Raw genomic sequence first — 17,321 nt, 5'->3', positions numbered from 1 at the left:
ATCCACGTCCACAGCCCATAAGGCAGCCCTTTGAAGACAGATGCTTTTGGGTCCCAATAAGCAAAGACAGTTCCAAATGCTACTGGAACGAACAGTGTTAATTGCAATCAGTACAAAATCACTTTCTGGAAGCCTTGCTCTTTTCAGATGTCACTGTTGCCAGTTTGGGAATTTGCATACTAATGCACCAACACTATAAACCAGGGGAAAGTGTGGGGAGCTTACCAAATTATAAAGTTCATTGTTCCCTAGGTCTAGCTCTTCTAGTCTCTGCAGCTGGGCAACTGACCTAGGAAAACAAGAATAGTGTATTTTGTACACATGGCTTTAAAAGCAGCCTATTAGCATTAGGGCTAGGACATTCCCCTCTTAATTGTTGAATAACATTCACACAAATTAAAGTAAAAGATGCTAATGAAAATGTTGCATTCCAGCGCCATCTCTTTGTACCGAATGACTCCTTTAAAGAATGGGGTTGGAGAAAGAAAGGGAGGCAGAAATGCTGCAATTCATGCCATGAATGCAAAACAAACTTAAAACGAACAACTTACTCAGGTAAATATGTCAACAGATTCTCTCTTAATTCCAGTGATGCCAGGTTATAAAGGCTGAAAAAGGTAAAACAAACCTCATTAATCTTTTGTCTTTGTTTAAAAAGAACATTAAAAATAATTTCCAAAGGGGTAGCGGTATTAGTCTCTTGCAGCAAAAATAAAGCGTCTTATGGCACATCTTAAAGATTATGGCATAATCTTTTTCATGGACTCATGCCCACTTCAAAAGCCATGAAGAGTAAATGGCAAATACAAGATCAGATCTCTACCATTTACTTATATGGATATGTAGGGAGAGCTTCTACATATTACAATAACAAGAAAAGGCACTGGTGGATACACATCACTCAAACTGTTGGGACAGAGATCAGTAAAAAACATTAAGGCAAAACCTGGACTTTCACCCCCTTACAGTGCTATTACAACTTGCAAAAGACTGATCCATTTCATGTTTCACATTGCTTAGACACCAATAACTCAACACTAAAAGAAAACTAATGCTATTAGTGAATCTGTGTAGATTAATAAAATCTGGAACACATAGATAAGGACAAACTATTGCAATGAGAATGTGTTAAGGCAAATGAGAACCTATTTTAAACAAAACTGGTGGTTTTAAAATGAGTACCCAGACCATGGATGAAAACACACACACTTAAATTCAAAGTTGAAAATGTTTGTTTTTTGAATGAGTGGTGGAGTAGAGACAAGAAGAAAATGATGAATTGCCTGGATGTGTCACTGGTTAGGCGTCAGTGTGTAAAGCTTCCCCCCTTTTTTTCAATTAAAGAAAACATGCCTTTGGTATACAAACTGCATTTATTGGTTCAGCACATCTCCAGCTATCCGTAACTTCCCATTTATGGAGTGTTCATCATTGTAAGTGGCATTACACGACTAAGCTAAGCTTTCCACTCACTTCCCATCATAGTAAAAGCCTATCATCACCATAGTAACAAACAATTCCCCCACCCTGGCCAGGGTTTTATTTAGGACCAAATGGAACACAAGGTATCGGACATTATCCCAACGCTGTAATCTGCCTTAATCCTCCAACCTCCCTGAACAAAAACAAAAAACAGAAATGCATGCCCATATTTTCTGCATCATAGCTGCCTCTGCCTTAAATTCCAGAGGGGCAGCCATGCTAGTCACTTTTGCAGAAAGACACAACAAAGGGCTCTGTGGCACTGTAAAGAACAACAATGTTATTGTAAGCGTAGGTTTTTATGGGCTACAGCCAAAGCTGGTCAGATGCATGAAATATTACTTCACTTAGCAGATAAATACACGGGTAAAAGTGGGGAGGGGTCACCAACACTGCAGCCATAAGCCTGTGAGATGCAAAGGTAGAAGTTTGGTCTGCAGCAGTGGCGTAGCGTGGGTTGTCAGCACCCGGGGCAAGGCAAGTAATTTACACCCCCTAACCCGTGGAGAGTGTGTGAGCCAGGTAGGGGCAGAGAGCTGCGCGTGTGAGCGCGCCCCCCCAGATGTTGCGCCCGGTGTGGCCGGCCCCCCCTGCACCCCCACGCTACGCCACTGGTCTGCAGCACTGTTATGCTAACACCACATAAAGAGAATTAATTGCATAGTGTAGCGGGAAAGAGACCTCCCTGTCGCTACTGAATAAAGTCAAATTCACACATATATTTGGGTTGCAATTTCACACTGTAGCCACCCTTTGAAATGCATTGTCACTGTACTCAAAAGTGACAGTGGTTAGGAATATGTCTAGGCCAGCCATGCCCTGTTATGTTCCTTGTAGACTGAATTCCACGGAAACCACTTGGACACACATAGGATTACATTATCATAGCTGTCTCAGTGGTGGCCAAGGCAACCTCAGAATGGTATCTGAGACTTCTGCAGTCACATTCCAGCTCTGCCCCACCCCCTCTGGCCATTTTCGTGTCATGTGACAGCTGAGTAGACACTATCCTGACATCACCTCTGGTTTGTTTGTTTTTTAAATGAAGTTTTATTGCATTTTTTCACTATACAATAAAAGACCAGCTAATCTACACAAAGAATAATAAAAGGAGAGAAGAGAAGAGAAAAAAAGATGGAAGAGATTGAAGAATACAAAATCCTCTCTCACAATGTACCTTAACTTTTGTCTCATACAGAAAAAGATGTGTCTTCCCAGCTCCCACCTGGGAGCATCCCTCTCTTCTCCCAGTCTCTCACCCTGGGATATCTCCCCTTCCCTGTCTCTCACACAGGGTCCTTCAAACTGTACATTACCTCTGTTGAAAGCACAGTGGTGTTAATCTCAGGCTGCTATGCTGGCACAACTCCCTGGGCCAAGATTCCAGTTCACGCCATGGGATTGTGAACTTAGAACAGTGGGGTGTTCCACAGTAACATATAGGTGTATCATTCACTATTGCCTCTTTCTTTTTGGGGGGGATGCAAAGTATACTGCTACAGTATGTACACATTTTGTGAGGCAAAACCCCAACGTTTTCCCACCAAATGTCCAGTGTTTCAAAGCTGTGTTCAAGTATAAATTCCATGCAAGAAATATTGCCAAGCCAACACAGGGAGTATGCAATTTCTGAAGTAATTACAATTGTTGTTTTTCTCCCTCGGCATTCCAGATGTCTTTTCTACTTTTAAGTATGGGATCAATTAGAAGCCTGTGGGGGCTACATTCCAAAACATGCCCTTTTCAGAAGAACCAAGTTGCTGGCGCAGTTTCAAATCAGAGCAGTGCTTAAAATATGCTGGCTTCATTCAAATATTTCGAAAGTAATGTAGCTATCTATTAATGAGGCTAAACCATAACTAGAAGCTGAGGTCCACCTATCCTGGGTATGTATAGAAGTGCACAGTCCTATCTATTTCCTGCTAGACATCTATAATTCGTTTTTCCTATACCATTCTGGTAGGTGAGAATTCAGTTTGTCCGATACAAGGAACTGAAGAAGCAAGCAGTATCTTTAGTTACTGTGGCTCAGCAAAGCTGTCCTGTACTTATAAGTCAAGCAAAATGTACTGTGCGGTGTGTGAAGCAAGTATATTATAATATACTGTGCCTCTACAATTGTATGTTTTTCTATCCCCATATACTTGCTGCCTTTGCTATTTCTACTGCTGTCTTTATTTTCCCCATTTATGTATTGCAGCCCTGTAAATGACTGGTCTGAATGAATGATGACTCTGTTCCAGAATTACTACAGGGAAGAAAGCAGGGTGGGAACAGAGATGAACTGCTAATTATTATAATAAATGAATAGGACATTAAAACCCTTGCTTCTATAGCACTATCAAAAAAAGCTACCAGTGATAAGAACCATAGTCCTCTAAATTTCCAGGCTTCACAGGAACCCCAGAAGCGAAATTCCACATGGCATTCCAGGGGATAGCTAGTACCAACCTTCCCCAGGAAGAATCAACATCCTGAGAATTCCCAAATTCCTAGGAAATACGATAACAATCAGCCTTCCATGCACCTGAGAAATTTGTGAAGTACAAAGTGAATAGAGGAAGAGGCTAAAAGAACAGATTCAATAGCTAGAAGTGGAAAAGGTAGAAGACTCCCGGAGACCTAGAGCTGTTTTAGAGCAAGATCTCTGCATCCCCCAAACAGTGGAAGCTTCCACCATGCCCAACTGCACCTGAATACCTAGCTGTCAGAGCACTGAATCCTGATAAATACTTGCTGTGGGTCGCAGCAGATTTAAAAAGAATAATTTGTATCATCAGTTGTACTGCTCTTCTGCAGTACAGGCAGATTTCCAGATATCTGGAACAAGCTGTCACACAACTTAACCAGTACTCTACTAATAATCTATCACGTATAATGTATTGAAACCTGATGATACAAGCAGTTCCAACACACATAACAGAGGGAGGCCAAGGGTCCTACCCACTTAATTTTAAACCATATCCAGTTTCCTCTGCAAATAGACAGGGAACTGCAGCTAGAGCATGAGATATAATAACTGAATATAATGTATGGAATATATTTTGCGTATATAACCCACAGAATTACTCTTTTGAATCAAGTTTCTTGCCATGTTCCCCCTTTTTCTGTATTTCATTCTGTATGCTTATTTGCAGGTGTCATTTGTGTTTAACACACATTATACATAATTGGTTCATGTTTTTGAATGCCAGCCCATAAGCGTGTGTGCACGCACACAAGCACACACAGAACAAACTACTAACTCATATTCATTGTACAACAAAAAGTGATACCAAAGTTACCAAGTAGATCTTAAGTGCTTCCTGAAGGTCAGGGGACTGCGCTATTTTTACAGCAAGTTGAATCAGGCCCCCTCAGTTTGTACGTGGGCATAACTACATGCCCATTATGTAAAAGAAAACAATTATCAAAAGATGAAAGCAAAAAGAACAAAAGTTTTTTTAAGCTTCATGTTCCCTCTGTTCTACCTATGGAGAACCTCTAATTTTATAGAAGTGAATTCTGTTTTCGGTTCAATAAGTACTAAAATAAACAATTGCAATGGGAAGTTAAAAAGTGCTTTGACTCCCTCAGTTCACAAAGGCAGTAATCTTTTTCTTGAAGGAGTTATTGATTTAAAATATTAGCCAAGTGTATTTATAGATACTTTTTGTGCATATGTGTAGGTTAAGGGGGCTGCTTGCTCTGCTTTTATTATATAAACCCAGTGAAATAAAACTTCAGCAGCAGGCAACATCTAGCAATAAACAATAGAACTTTTATCATAAATTATCATAAAATGGCTGGGAGGAGAAAGAAGCTTTTCACCAGGTAACCAAATGAATGTTAATGATGGTCCCAGGCAGATCTAACTAGGGGGGACATTCAACAAGTGAGAAGCCACAGCTGATAAGGTCCTCTCCCCTTGTCCCCACCCTCCAAACTTCCCTAAGGGGGCAAGTGGAGGAGGATGTCAAGTGACGATCAAAAGGCCCAGGAAATGGGATCCAAAAGATAGTGGAATCCTGAATTGTGCTAGATCGGGATTTCCCAAACTTGCATCTCCACCTGGTTTTGGACTACAACTCCCACCATCTCTAGCTAGTCAGGGATGATGGGAATTGTAGTCCAAAAACAGCTAGAGACCCAAGTTTGGGAAACCCTCTGCTAAATGCTTTTATTTTATGAAAGGTTTTTTAAATGTCTTGTGGTATTTTATATGGTTGGCCACCCAGAAAAACAAGTTATTGGGCAGTTTTATATAAATCTAGGGGAAACTTTTTTGAAACATATGCTGCTTTTAAGATATGGAACTTCGTATTTTCAAGACTGTTCAAAGACTTTAGGATACTAGTGTCCACATAAAAGTGATCAACTAAGCATTGCTTAGTTATGAACTATTATATAGAGTTCTTATATATTTATTTATACCCTGTCTTTCTGCCTGACGGGACTCAAGATGGTTTACAGATTAAAAAGAAAGAAAGAAACATAGAAGAAACAAGCATCAAAAGGCAATTAAAATTTGATAGAATAAAAACTATATACATACATAAAAGCTGTTTAAAACATAATTGCAAGAAAAACAGCACAGCAGTTGCCCTTTCATTTAAAGCAGTCAGTTCCCAAAAGCCTGTTGGAACAAGGTGGTCTTCAACTCTGCTCTACCAGTGGGTTGCGTCGGTAAGGCTTCCAATAACAGCTTTAGATAGTTTTCCATTACATTCAAATATTGGAAACTGGTTTGTTCTAGGCAGTTAAGCAAGCAGAATCTGGAACCACAGTTTGATTAGCCTGAACCAATGTACCGTAGTTATAACAGCTTCCCATGTTTGGATGTAGCAGGAAACTATGGAAGAAGAGAAGAAAGTTCATTAATCTAAATCATCATGAGCATTCATTTTGTCTGAACTGGGACACTATCTCCATGAGATGTTGAATGTTATGAATTTTAGGTGAGTTTTTATACAAGGCATTCTTCCAGCCTGAAGTGTTGTATTTGTACACATATGTTGAGAGAGAGAGAGAGAAGACTTTCTTCATACAAGAGGAGAATTCTGCATTAAAATAAGGGTTAAAAGCCATTAATGAATTGATGGTGGGATGCAAATTTGAACTGGAGACTTGCCAGCTTACCTGATAGCCATGCTACTCCAGCTCTAGATGACCTAAAAGATACTTGCAAAATATCCTGAGGAAAAAACAACCAGTTTTCTATACCATGTTCACAGGTATTTAGGCTTATGCACAAAATCCACCATTGACAAATTTCAGGCATCAATTTTTTATTTTATTTTAAAATGGACTTACTTTCCAATGTTATCAGGTAATGCTTGTAGAGAGATATCATTTACAGAAAGACATGTTAGATTCTGCAGCTCAGCAAAGCTTTCAGGCAACCTAGAAAAAGGAAAGTACACATCAGCCAAGGACAACAGAAAAGGACATCCCCCCCCCCCTCTCTCCTCAGCATCTTGCCATGGAGAAGCACTGCATGGTTTACATTGCAGCAGCTAGGAGTTGAACTTTGCTCTGCTATTCTTCCAGTGCAATCCTTAAAACCAAAATGCCAGTTGGTCCAAACACAAATGGAAAAAGTAAATCATCTAAATTGTGCTAAGTGGTTCAGTTTTGTTAATTGTGTGTGTGTGTGTGTGTGTGTGTGTGTGTGTGTTAACATATATTTTCTTCTCCAATGTGTTGTTGTTGGAAGGGCCTTTCTTCCCACCACCTCCTTTGGATTGCTTTCATCATACAACTGTTTTCTCAAGGACAAAGAGGAAAAAAATAAAGCCTTCTCTCTCTTTACTACCAGGCAGCTTGGCCTGCAACAAGGCACACAGCACATGCTGTTTTGTTTTTTTTTAAATCAATAGTTCATTAAAGTGGAACAGAGCCACAACACTGAATCCAACTAGACTGACAAAAGGCAAACATCAATCAGCTGCTGTGTCTTCTTTTCTTAGCCCTGCATGTGAGGAAGATGGCTGTCATTCACAGGAGCTCATTTCAATACAAGAATCTGCTGCAGATTAGATATCATCTCTCATGATCCTCTAGTTCAATCAAGGCTTAATTGCAGTGAAAGAAAGATTAACATCACTTTCTCCATGTAAATAATTAGCCCCTTAGGAGGCGATAAACAGCCTCTGTTCTTGTCTAAATGTATGTTGTGTGTTAAACAGGAAGCAGTTAGTTGTTGATGGGATCGATAAACAGAATAGGAACTATTGCAGCTTAACTAAGGCTGCACTGCTTGCTTCAATCGTAATGTGCAAACATTCAGGGGCTGAAAAAGCAATGAGGCAGCACAATGGACCACCCAAGGCAGAATATGATCAGCTTGCCCCATTCTCACTTGAGATTTTGTATTCTGGAACAGGTTACAAATATTAATCCCTTTCATCGTTCTGAGCAGCACGTGCTGCACATTTAAACTGCCATTTTTCCTTGATAAAATGCACAAAGCAGACATCCCCCCAGACATATATAATTGCTTGCATTCTGCTGAGAAAAACAGCAGCCATTCATAATTGTCATGAGGTGCCCGTATTTTGTATCCTGTGATGAAGCACACTAAGCCATGCAAAAAGTAGCACAGAGGTTCCTGAAGAAATCTGTCCACTTTCCTTCAGCATTTATGCATCACGCTCAGCCATTAATTTCCACCAGCTGCTACAGTCTTAAAAAAAATAATGGCCTCGGTTTAGAGGTGGTGTGTGCCCACATGCCTGAACAGTCTCGACAATCATTAATAGTTCTTGAGAGGCTTCTCACATTCCCTCCCCCCAATTCTTTTCTGTGTAAGCTCATCTGATTCAGTGTTCCATATTATTCTGGGGGATGCAGGTCTCTGGCACAGACAAAAGAAACGCAGTTGCCAATACACACACCAACAGTTCACTGCCACAAAAAGAGATTGCATTAAGCAGCACAGAAATGTCGAATTTTTCACTGGCTTTTGCCAAAAGGTTAATGGCCTTCCCACCATTCATCAATTCTATTTTTAAAGTAGCAGTCATTGGGTTTATGTGTTTCAGAAAGTGGTCCATCCACTTTTCATTTCATATTTTTCAATAATAAATAATAATAATAATAATAATAATAATAATAATAATAATAATAATAATATATTCTTTATACCCCGCCCATCTGGCTGGGTTTCCCCAGCCACTCTGGGCGGCTTCCAACAAAACACTAAAATACAATAACCTATTAAACATTAAAAGCTTCCCTAAACAGGGCTGCCTTCAGATGTCTTCTAAAAGTTTAGTAGTTATTTTTCTCTTTGACATCTGGTGGGAGGGCGTTCCACAGGGCGGGTGCCACTACCGAGAAGGCCCTCTGCCTGGTTCCCTGTAACTTGGCTTCTCGCAGTGAGGGAACCGCCAGAAGGCCTTCGGCGCTGGACCTCAGTGTCCGGGCAGAACGATGGAGCTGGAGATGCTCATTCAGGTATACTGGACCGAGGCCGTTTAGGGCTTTAAAGGTCAGCACCAACACTTTGAATTGTGCTCGGAAATGTACTGGGAGCCAGTGTAGGTCTTTCAAGACCGGTGTTATATGGTCTTGGCGGCTGCTCCCAGTCACCAGTCTAGCTGCCGCATTCTGGATTAGTTGTAGTTTCCGGGTCACCTTCAAAGGTAGCCCTGCATAGAGCTACCTTTGAAGGGATTCAACAAAGCAGTTTTGTATGCAGAATGAGATCCACTTGCACAACGGGACTTCAGCCCCCCTTTACCCCTCTAAGTCTATTTCAATCAGGAAGTTAGTGGACCCCAGAACAGGTTGAGGAAGGCGTGAGAGGAAGAGAGGGGTGCAAGTCCCGTATTGCAAGTGAATCTTGTTCCCCACATGCATGCTTCCATTTAGCAATGTGTTGGATTCTGCCCTCAAGTTTTTTTATTGCATTTTGTGATCTCTTTATGCCACCATGGGCTTCTGCCAAGTTCAAGCCAAATAGAAGATTACCTTTACACACAACACTTCTAAGACCTGAACACTTTTTGAAATTTTACCATTCATTCCATTTTATGAAGATTACCTAGTGAGTGGGTTCCCACTGAAGTCTGCTACCTGTAATGATTTGCAGAAAGAAATGCTTTCAGGGATTTCAGGAATATCTGCAAAGGAGAAAACAAAGAGTAAGAAACAGCAACCAAGAATCTACCATACCATCTCTGTTTCAAAATCAAAGAATGGTATTCGACTCAGCTTTACTTAGAGCAGACCCAGTGAAATGAACGAACATGACTAAATTGGGACCATTATTTTCAATGGGTCTGCTCTGAGCGATGAGCAAATACCACCTTCAGTGCATTTTAGATCCTACAAAGCAATACAACTTTGTAAGATACTGTCTGGTAAATAAAAGCAATGATAGGTCTATATATAAATGCAAACCAATATCTATCATTTAGGGATTTCAGTGGAATCCAAAATGAACCGTTATGGCTCCACTAGCATTGTGTTTTACATCACCCTTTTCTCTCCCCTCATGTTAACACACCCTTGGCAGTGTTAAACACAGCTAAAGTTGCATGCAATTCTCGTTCTTTCTAAAACACACACACATACTGTAGGTGAAAAGGAAGACAAGCCACTGACTGTTTTAGTAGCTTAGCTTGGAAAGAGGAATGCAGCATAATCACAGCCATGAAGAACCAAGTCAGTTTCTGACACAGACCTCAAAAGAAAAGTCAATATGCGCTCAGGGACACCACAGAAGATTCCTTGGAGGTGGAATGGGAGGCAAAGGGCAAGGAAATTCTCAACAAGGTTTAAAAAGGTGGAGCTGTATATATTCTAGATTGCCATTATAATTTAATTGCAAAATAAAATACACTGGACAATAAAAGCAGGGCAGGACAATATCAATCTACACATGCACACAAACTCCCCCAACCAACCAGAAGTAGCATATGATAGGAACATAATGAAATATTGCTGAAGGAGAAAAAAAACACAGAATTAGAGAGCTGGAAGGGACCCCCAGGGTCATCTAGTCCAACCCCCTGCAATGCAGGAATCCCAGCTAAAGCATCCATGACAGATGGCCATCCAACCTCTGCTTAAAAATCTCCAAGGAAGGAGAGTCCACCCCCTCTTGTGGGACTCTGTTCCACTGCCAAGCAGCTCTTGTGGTCAGAAAGGTTTTTTCCCCTGAATGTTTAGTCCGACTTATATTAAGTTTTGTGCCTGCGTGATAGCTAAATATGAAGATTAATTTCTAATACTCATTGTTAACCAGTTCAAATCCCCTGGAATATCCAACCCTGAAGACCAATGAATGCTGCTCTATAAACATGTGACATACAGATGCTCTGGCAAACAGTCAGTACACAGACACTGCTGAACAACAAGGCTATATAAACTCTGTGACACAGGACAGCGCAAACAGGCACATTGTCAGTGAATGTTAGGCCAGCTGAAGCGAGAAAACCAAGTGAGCAGCCTCCTGCATATAAAGTCACATGCACACCATATGTTCGAAGCGCTCTTGTACTGCTTTAATAGTCACGGTTTCCCCTTAAAGAATCCCGACAACTGTAGCTTGTTAAGGGGTGTTAAGAGACACCTCAAAGAGTTACAGTTTCCATCGCCCTTGAACAACAGTTGCCAAGAGTCAATGTGCCATTTTAACCATCACTGTTAAAATGGTACAGTGGTACCTCAGGTTACATATGCTTCAGGTTACATACACTTCAGGTTACAGACTCTGCTAATCCAGAAATAGTATCTCGGGTTAAGAACTTTGCTTCAGGATGAGAACAGAAATTGTGCTCCGGCGGTGCGGCAGCAGCGGGAGGCCCCATTAGCTAAAGTGGTGCTTCAGGTTAAGAACAGTTTCAGGTTAAGAACGGACCTCCGGAACGAATTAAGTACGTAACCAGAGGTACCACTGTATAGGGGTGGATGTACAGCAGGCAAGGCCTAAGATTATGCCTTTTTCTATTTTCTAGGCACAGTTGTCTTCTCATTATTTGCTGCCGCAGCTTCAAATGTGAATTGCACCTATAGCTGATCTTAAAGTCTAATCTTAAAGAAGTGTACAAGTTTAATTAGGAACATAATGTAATGCTAGTTATTCGCACTGCTTCACTAAAATGCTACCAAGTTTGATATAACTTTGCTTTAATCACTGCAAGTGAAAGCTAGACATTATGAGTTGAGGCACTGAGGCAAGGAAGGAGGCACCGGGGGGGGGGGTAAATATGGCTGTGTGCACAGAGATGCATTGTGCTTCATATTCTTCACCCCCCCTCCCTCCCTCCCTCCCTCCCTCCCTCCCTCCTGTGAGGTTCCTATAAGCAGAGGCTGAAGTTTTCTTTTCTCTGCACAGCCACTCTGCTCCAGCAGTAGTTTGAAACTGCGCTTAAAATGTTGGCTTATTTGTACAGTGAAATTACATAATGATGGATCATGAAGACTTACCGCGTTTACATTAAGGACAAATGAGAGCAACTTAAAACAAACAAAAAAATACAGAAAACCTGCAGACTCTGCCAAGCTATCATTATTAGGCTATGTATTTCAGAGGAGAAAGGTGTATGGGCTTTATGGGCTTAGGAAAAAACTAATCCAGCACAGGTGCCCTGTATGACTATCACCTCCCCAAATGCCCTTCCTAAGCTGCATTGCACCACTTCCAAACAACTTCCAAGTTCTACCATTTTAGATGGATGAATCAGCAAAAGCCACAAGTGTGTGGACTCGAAGTCACCCCACTCATTGTCTCCTTCTCATACGATTTCATACACACACAACATTCATCTACCGTGGTACCTCGGGTTAAGAACTTAATTCGTTCTGGAGGTCCGTTCTTAACCTGAAACTGTTCTTAACCTGAAGCACCACTTTAGCTAATGGGGCCTCCTGCTGCTGCCGAGCTGCCGGAGCACGATTTCTGTTCTCATCCTGAAGCAAAGTTCTTAACCTGAGGTACTATTTCTGGGTTAGCGGAGTCTGTAACCTGAAGCGTCTGTAACCCAAGGTACCACTGTACTCATTTCCCCAATCTCTCTCTCTCTCTTTCTCTTTCTTTTTCCCCTGCCTGCACCATCCCTCCTCCTCTCACCCACACTCCCCCCCCCCAGCCTACTTGGTTGGGAAAGGGGATTCAGCATGAAAACTTCCATTGGCAAAAATGCAACCTTTTCCTCCATATCTAACAGGGGGAAATCTTCAGAGGGGACCACTGTGTGCAGGGAAGGCTTAACCCTCCTCTCTCCCCTTTGGCTGCCACCCTGAAAATCATCACTGCCATCCTAGGGCAATTAGGTTTAGATAAAATGGTCCCTGTTTGCATAAATGGGGTCCTGTTTTCTAAGCTTAATTGGTCCATGGGAGTTGGGCTGAGGAAGGAAAAGTGTAGCTGAATCCAAGGCAGAGATGGCCACGTCTGGCTCATTGGTCAGAAATTCTCCAACCCTGTTCTTCAGGATATATAGATGTTGTAGCAGTCCCGATAAATTTATTTTAAGCAACAAATTTATAGGCCACTTCACAGGGGGGAAAACCATCAAAAGAGTGTGCATAATAAAAACAGAAAACACAAGCTCTAAGAACAATGAAAGCAAGTCAACAAACTCTAAATCAATAAAGCTAGATGGAAGAGATAATGTTAGCCATTCTACCAGGTGTTGAACTTAGAACTTGAACATTTCAGTTACTCCTCTAGTTGTTTGCAAATGTGTGTAAATATTTGCATATTTTTAAAGTAGTTCACTATTAACAAATATAGCTAACTTTCATACCACACCCTTGCATGCAATATGTCATAATGCTACCTGAGAAACCTGTAAAGGAAGATTTTTTTTCAGGGTTTTTTAAAAAGTGGGAGGTGCAGGAAATAATTAATCCACATTACCTACTTCTTCATCCTTTATATTTACATTGAACAGTAAACCTATAAATCAACATTTACTCCATCACACTTCAGCTGTGGAGTTGACCTGTTAAGAAACATACTACTACAATCCTTACACACACAACAGCAGTCCCACTTAATTAGAAAATAAAAGTGACTGAGTTTGTGATGGCTCATTGAAGGTCACTTCTAGACTGATGTTATTTTGCAGTAGGCGTCAACCACATACCAGCAAATCCACGATACACAACAAAGCAACTTCCAAAAATAAAAATTGGAAAGTCCCGGGGGAAAACACTAGAAATCATAGGATAACAAGTGTTTCATGTGACTTTGTATAACCTCCCCACAAACAAATCAGAATGAATGCTCAGCAAACGGTGGATATTGCATAACTGCCCCAGAAACTTTGTGTCAACAAACCAGGATGCTTTAAAAAGACAGGTAATTTAGAAACAGCCAATGATTCCAGTATGACAGTATCAAAGAGTCACTTAGCAATGGGAAAGTCTTACAGTGAGAGTGTGGAATATAGCAAATGCTCAACAAAAAGTAGTCTATCTTAGCTGCTCACTCAGCTTTTCTTGAACTCACTTCTTATCACTCTGCAGCAAAACACCAAGAATACTGAAAGACAAATAGTGCTTGGGAAAGCAATAGGTTCAACTTTTTAGGAGATACGTATCACTCTGTTCACAATAGACAGGACACTCATTTTCAGGCCTTTAAAGCCCCAACATAGTGCTTGTGACTGGCTTCCCACCTTGATGTAAACACTTTGGAAGAGAGGGGACAATGAAAGTAGACATTTGGATGATCAAATGGGCAACCCAACATCTATGGAGTGGGAAGGACACATTCTAGTGTTGTTTTCATGAGATGGAAGTCTGTTTGGGTGAGCTGTGCTCAGAAGGGTGGCCTTTAAATAATTCTATAAATTAAAAAAAACCTAAAACTGCTGCAATATCTCTGGGAGAGATAGGCTAGACAAACACTTTAAAACTCCAAGCATAAAGGAGAACACTGAAAAAGAATAACACACATCCTTAAACGTTACAGACACTTAATAGGAAGGAAGAAGTTGTTTTGGAGATACTGAGGCACAGCCAAGAATCGAAAGAGCAGCTTCTGTTTCCCCATAATTAGGGTTTTCCAAGGTCTGAGGCCTTGCTGCTCTTGCATGTACAACCCCTGCTTTTGCCACTGCTTCCCTAAGCAGCAGCAGTAAGCTGCCAAGAACAAGAAAGAAACCAGACCTATTTTGTTTTGCCAGGAGGGGTGTGGCAGCTGTCTCCAGCTAGCTTGACTTAGCTCAAGACTGAAGTCTGGAGGGACCCTTACAGCATGGTCCTCTGAACATGCAGGCTTAGAAACTTTTGACTTATTCTGCCAGACTCAAGGAAGGGACCCCTGCAATGTGACAGCCAAAACCTATGTGGAACTAACAAAAGAATAGTAGCAATTGCAATGTTGTCATTTGACTTGAGCTTTTTTAAACACCCAAAGTGCTTCGCTTCCATTATCTTGCTGTAAATCGTACAGTAACTCAGTAGGGGTAGAATAACCCAATAGGTCCAGTGAGACACACACACATGGCCTCCCCACTTGGCTCGCAAGTCCATTTCAAGTCAAGCCATGGCCATCCACCACCATCGGCTGGGCAGGTAAAAACATGGCTACGCTGAAAAGCTTTTTCCTAATTGTCGGGTCTTTAGAAGCCCCTTACAAAGCTCCATCTTGTGGAATGCTCTGCAAGTCCTATACTGGCAAATGATCACCCAACAGCTCACCTGTCTAACTTGGCCCAAGAAGGGTAGGGAAAATAATGATCTAGTTCCCCACCCTAAGCCAGTACTATTATCCTCCATATTGCCTAAAGTCATTTAGCAAGTTAATAATAGATTCAGATTTTAGAACAGGGACTTCCTGATCCACAGCTATGTTCCTTAGCCATGTTTATACCAGTTACAGAGAATACTATTACCATGCCTCTTTCCTTTCTCTCATGGCAGCCTCTCTTCAGACTGCTTATTTCAATCATTCTGTCTATCCATACCCTTTGAGCATGTGAGTGCCCAGATATTTTTTTTTAAGGTACCGCGCTCTGCTGGAGTATCTCAATGAAAGTAATCTTTGCCACTGTCAGATACTTGGCACCTTCAACCCAATAAAGTTCCACCCAAGTTATTTTTCCAGCTAGAACCCTATTCCCCAGTGCCAAAATGTTGATACTATAGGCTTGTCTGCACTATATGCTTCATGGAGACAGCTTAAAACTGCCATTCCCATAATGGTTTGCCTTTTTCTTATCTACCATAGCACACAGAACAATCAAGGCATTGTATTTGGGCATCACGTGAAAGTTCCCCATTCTTCTGGCACTTCAACCTCCTAGCAGCTGGTCTCCCACAGGAAGTGGCAAACCCTCTACATGCCACAGTGACAAGTGAGGCAGCTCAAAGAGGCAGTTTCAAGGAGCCTCAGTGCAATCAACAGAATGTCTAGACAAGGTGCGGGCAAACTTTCTGGCCCAGAGGCATGTGGGGCGGATTTCAGCAATCCCATCATGCACCTCTCTCTCCCTGCCTAGCTTCTCAGTTCTCCCCAAAGACTGGGAAGCAGAGATGTGTGAAATGGGCAGAGAGATGGGGAGCAAGGTGAAAAGGGGGAGTCATCCCATGTACCAGTGGAATAACAACAACAACAACAACAACAACACCCCGCCCATCTGGCTGGGTTTCCCCAGCCACTCTGGACAGCTTCCAGCAAAATATTAAAATACAATAATTCATCAAATATTAACAGCTTCACGATCATTAGACTAAGGGAACTAGAGTAATGTCCTAAATGTTCCCCTGGTGCCCCCTTCCCAAAGCCTGGGAAGCTTCCGCCTAGCTTGTGGAGCGAGGTGCGAGGCTCTGATGGGTCCGAGATCCATCCTGCCATCTTCCCAAAGCCCACCCAACTTTTAGAAGGAAGCACAAGAGCTCCAGCATCCTGCCAGAGCCCTGGAGATGCATCACATCATATGCATGACACTGACACACACACCCCCAACAGCCCTTGCATGCTAGTGCCTCTGGCCCTAACTGTTCTCCTACGAAATAATTCACTGCACTCCACAGCCATGCACCTTCCTGCACATGCAAATTGTGCTCCCAGCAGTCTGCAAAGTTGGGCAGGCTGAAGGAAGCACAGCGCATTCAGGAGTGGCAGTGGGGATGGGTATTCCATGGTGGGCTTCAGAAAAGGCCTGTGTGGACCCCAGGTTGCCCACCTGTAGCCTAGCCTATTTCATCACCCAGGAAGGAAACCTTATTACACGATAATGGAAATGTGAAGATGCATGTAAGCCAACATGTTAGGAAGGAAACAAGACTTATGCTTAGAGCCTATGTGCTGGTTTAGCCCTTCACCTGCGTGGGTTTCAATTGGGGTATGGGGGGGATGCAAACATGCAAACATCCAAGTAGGGAGAGAGTAAATGCAGTTCAATTTGGCTAAACAGTTTTGCATGGAGGTACTTAAACTTGACTCACCATGAATAATCCTTAAAACAATTCCATATAGAAGATGTATGTATTCATATAGTCAGGCTTACCATTTCGAGACAGATCAAGTTCTACCAGCTGCATAAAGTTTGCTATCTCTGGAGGAAGCCGCTGAATTTCATTATCACTAAGCCCGAGTTTTCGTAACTTTACAAGCTGAAAGAAAGGCTGAAAGAGAAAACAATTATCCATTGTTAAGTGCGTATACAAAAACTGCAGGTAGTCATGTTAGTAGTCCATTAAAAAATAAACCCAGGTGGTATAGCAAAGACCATTTAATGCTCCCTAGTTTGTGACACTTTAAGTCTCACTCTTTGACAAAGACTGCCCAGTGTGGAATATCCCCTGTGAGTATGCATGCATGGGGTCAAGTCTGAATGACAGCATTAACATGTGAGCCAATTTGGCCAAAGCTAACATTGATGGTGTTTCTTTGC

At 41.8% G+C, this 17,321-nt stretch overlaps 1 protein-coding gene across 1 annotated transcript in view; it reads right to left on the bottom strand.

Annotated features, from left to right (window-relative positions):
* Positions 1 to 17,321, bottom strand: part of LRRC1 (leucine rich repeat containing 1) — a 59,968-nt gene that overhangs the window by 23,814 nt on the left and 18,833 nt on the right. The window contains exons 2-6 of the mRNA XM_083607306.1: positions 16,935 to 17,052; positions 9,509 to 9,587; positions 6,775 to 6,864; positions 552 to 608; positions 226 to 289 (exon numbers count right to left, since the gene is read on the bottom strand). Of these exons, the coding sequence (XP_083463432.1) occupies positions 226 to 289; positions 552 to 608; positions 6,775 to 6,864; positions 9,509 to 9,587; positions 16,935 to 17,052 (408 nt within the window). The remainder of the gene's footprint in view (positions 1 to 225; positions 290 to 551; positions 609 to 6,774; positions 6,865 to 9,508; positions 9,588 to 16,934; positions 17,053 to 17,321) is intronic.

This window comes from Podarcis filfolensis, assembly GCF_964270895.1.
Source record: "Podarcis filfolensis genome assembly, chromosome: 3".
Lineage (NCBI taxonomy): Eukaryota > Metazoa > Chordata > Lepidosauria > Squamata > Lacertidae > Podarcis > Podarcis filfolensis.
The sequence above is the reverse complement of the archived record's forward strand: the minus strand, read 5'-3'. Positions and strand labels throughout refer to the sequence as shown.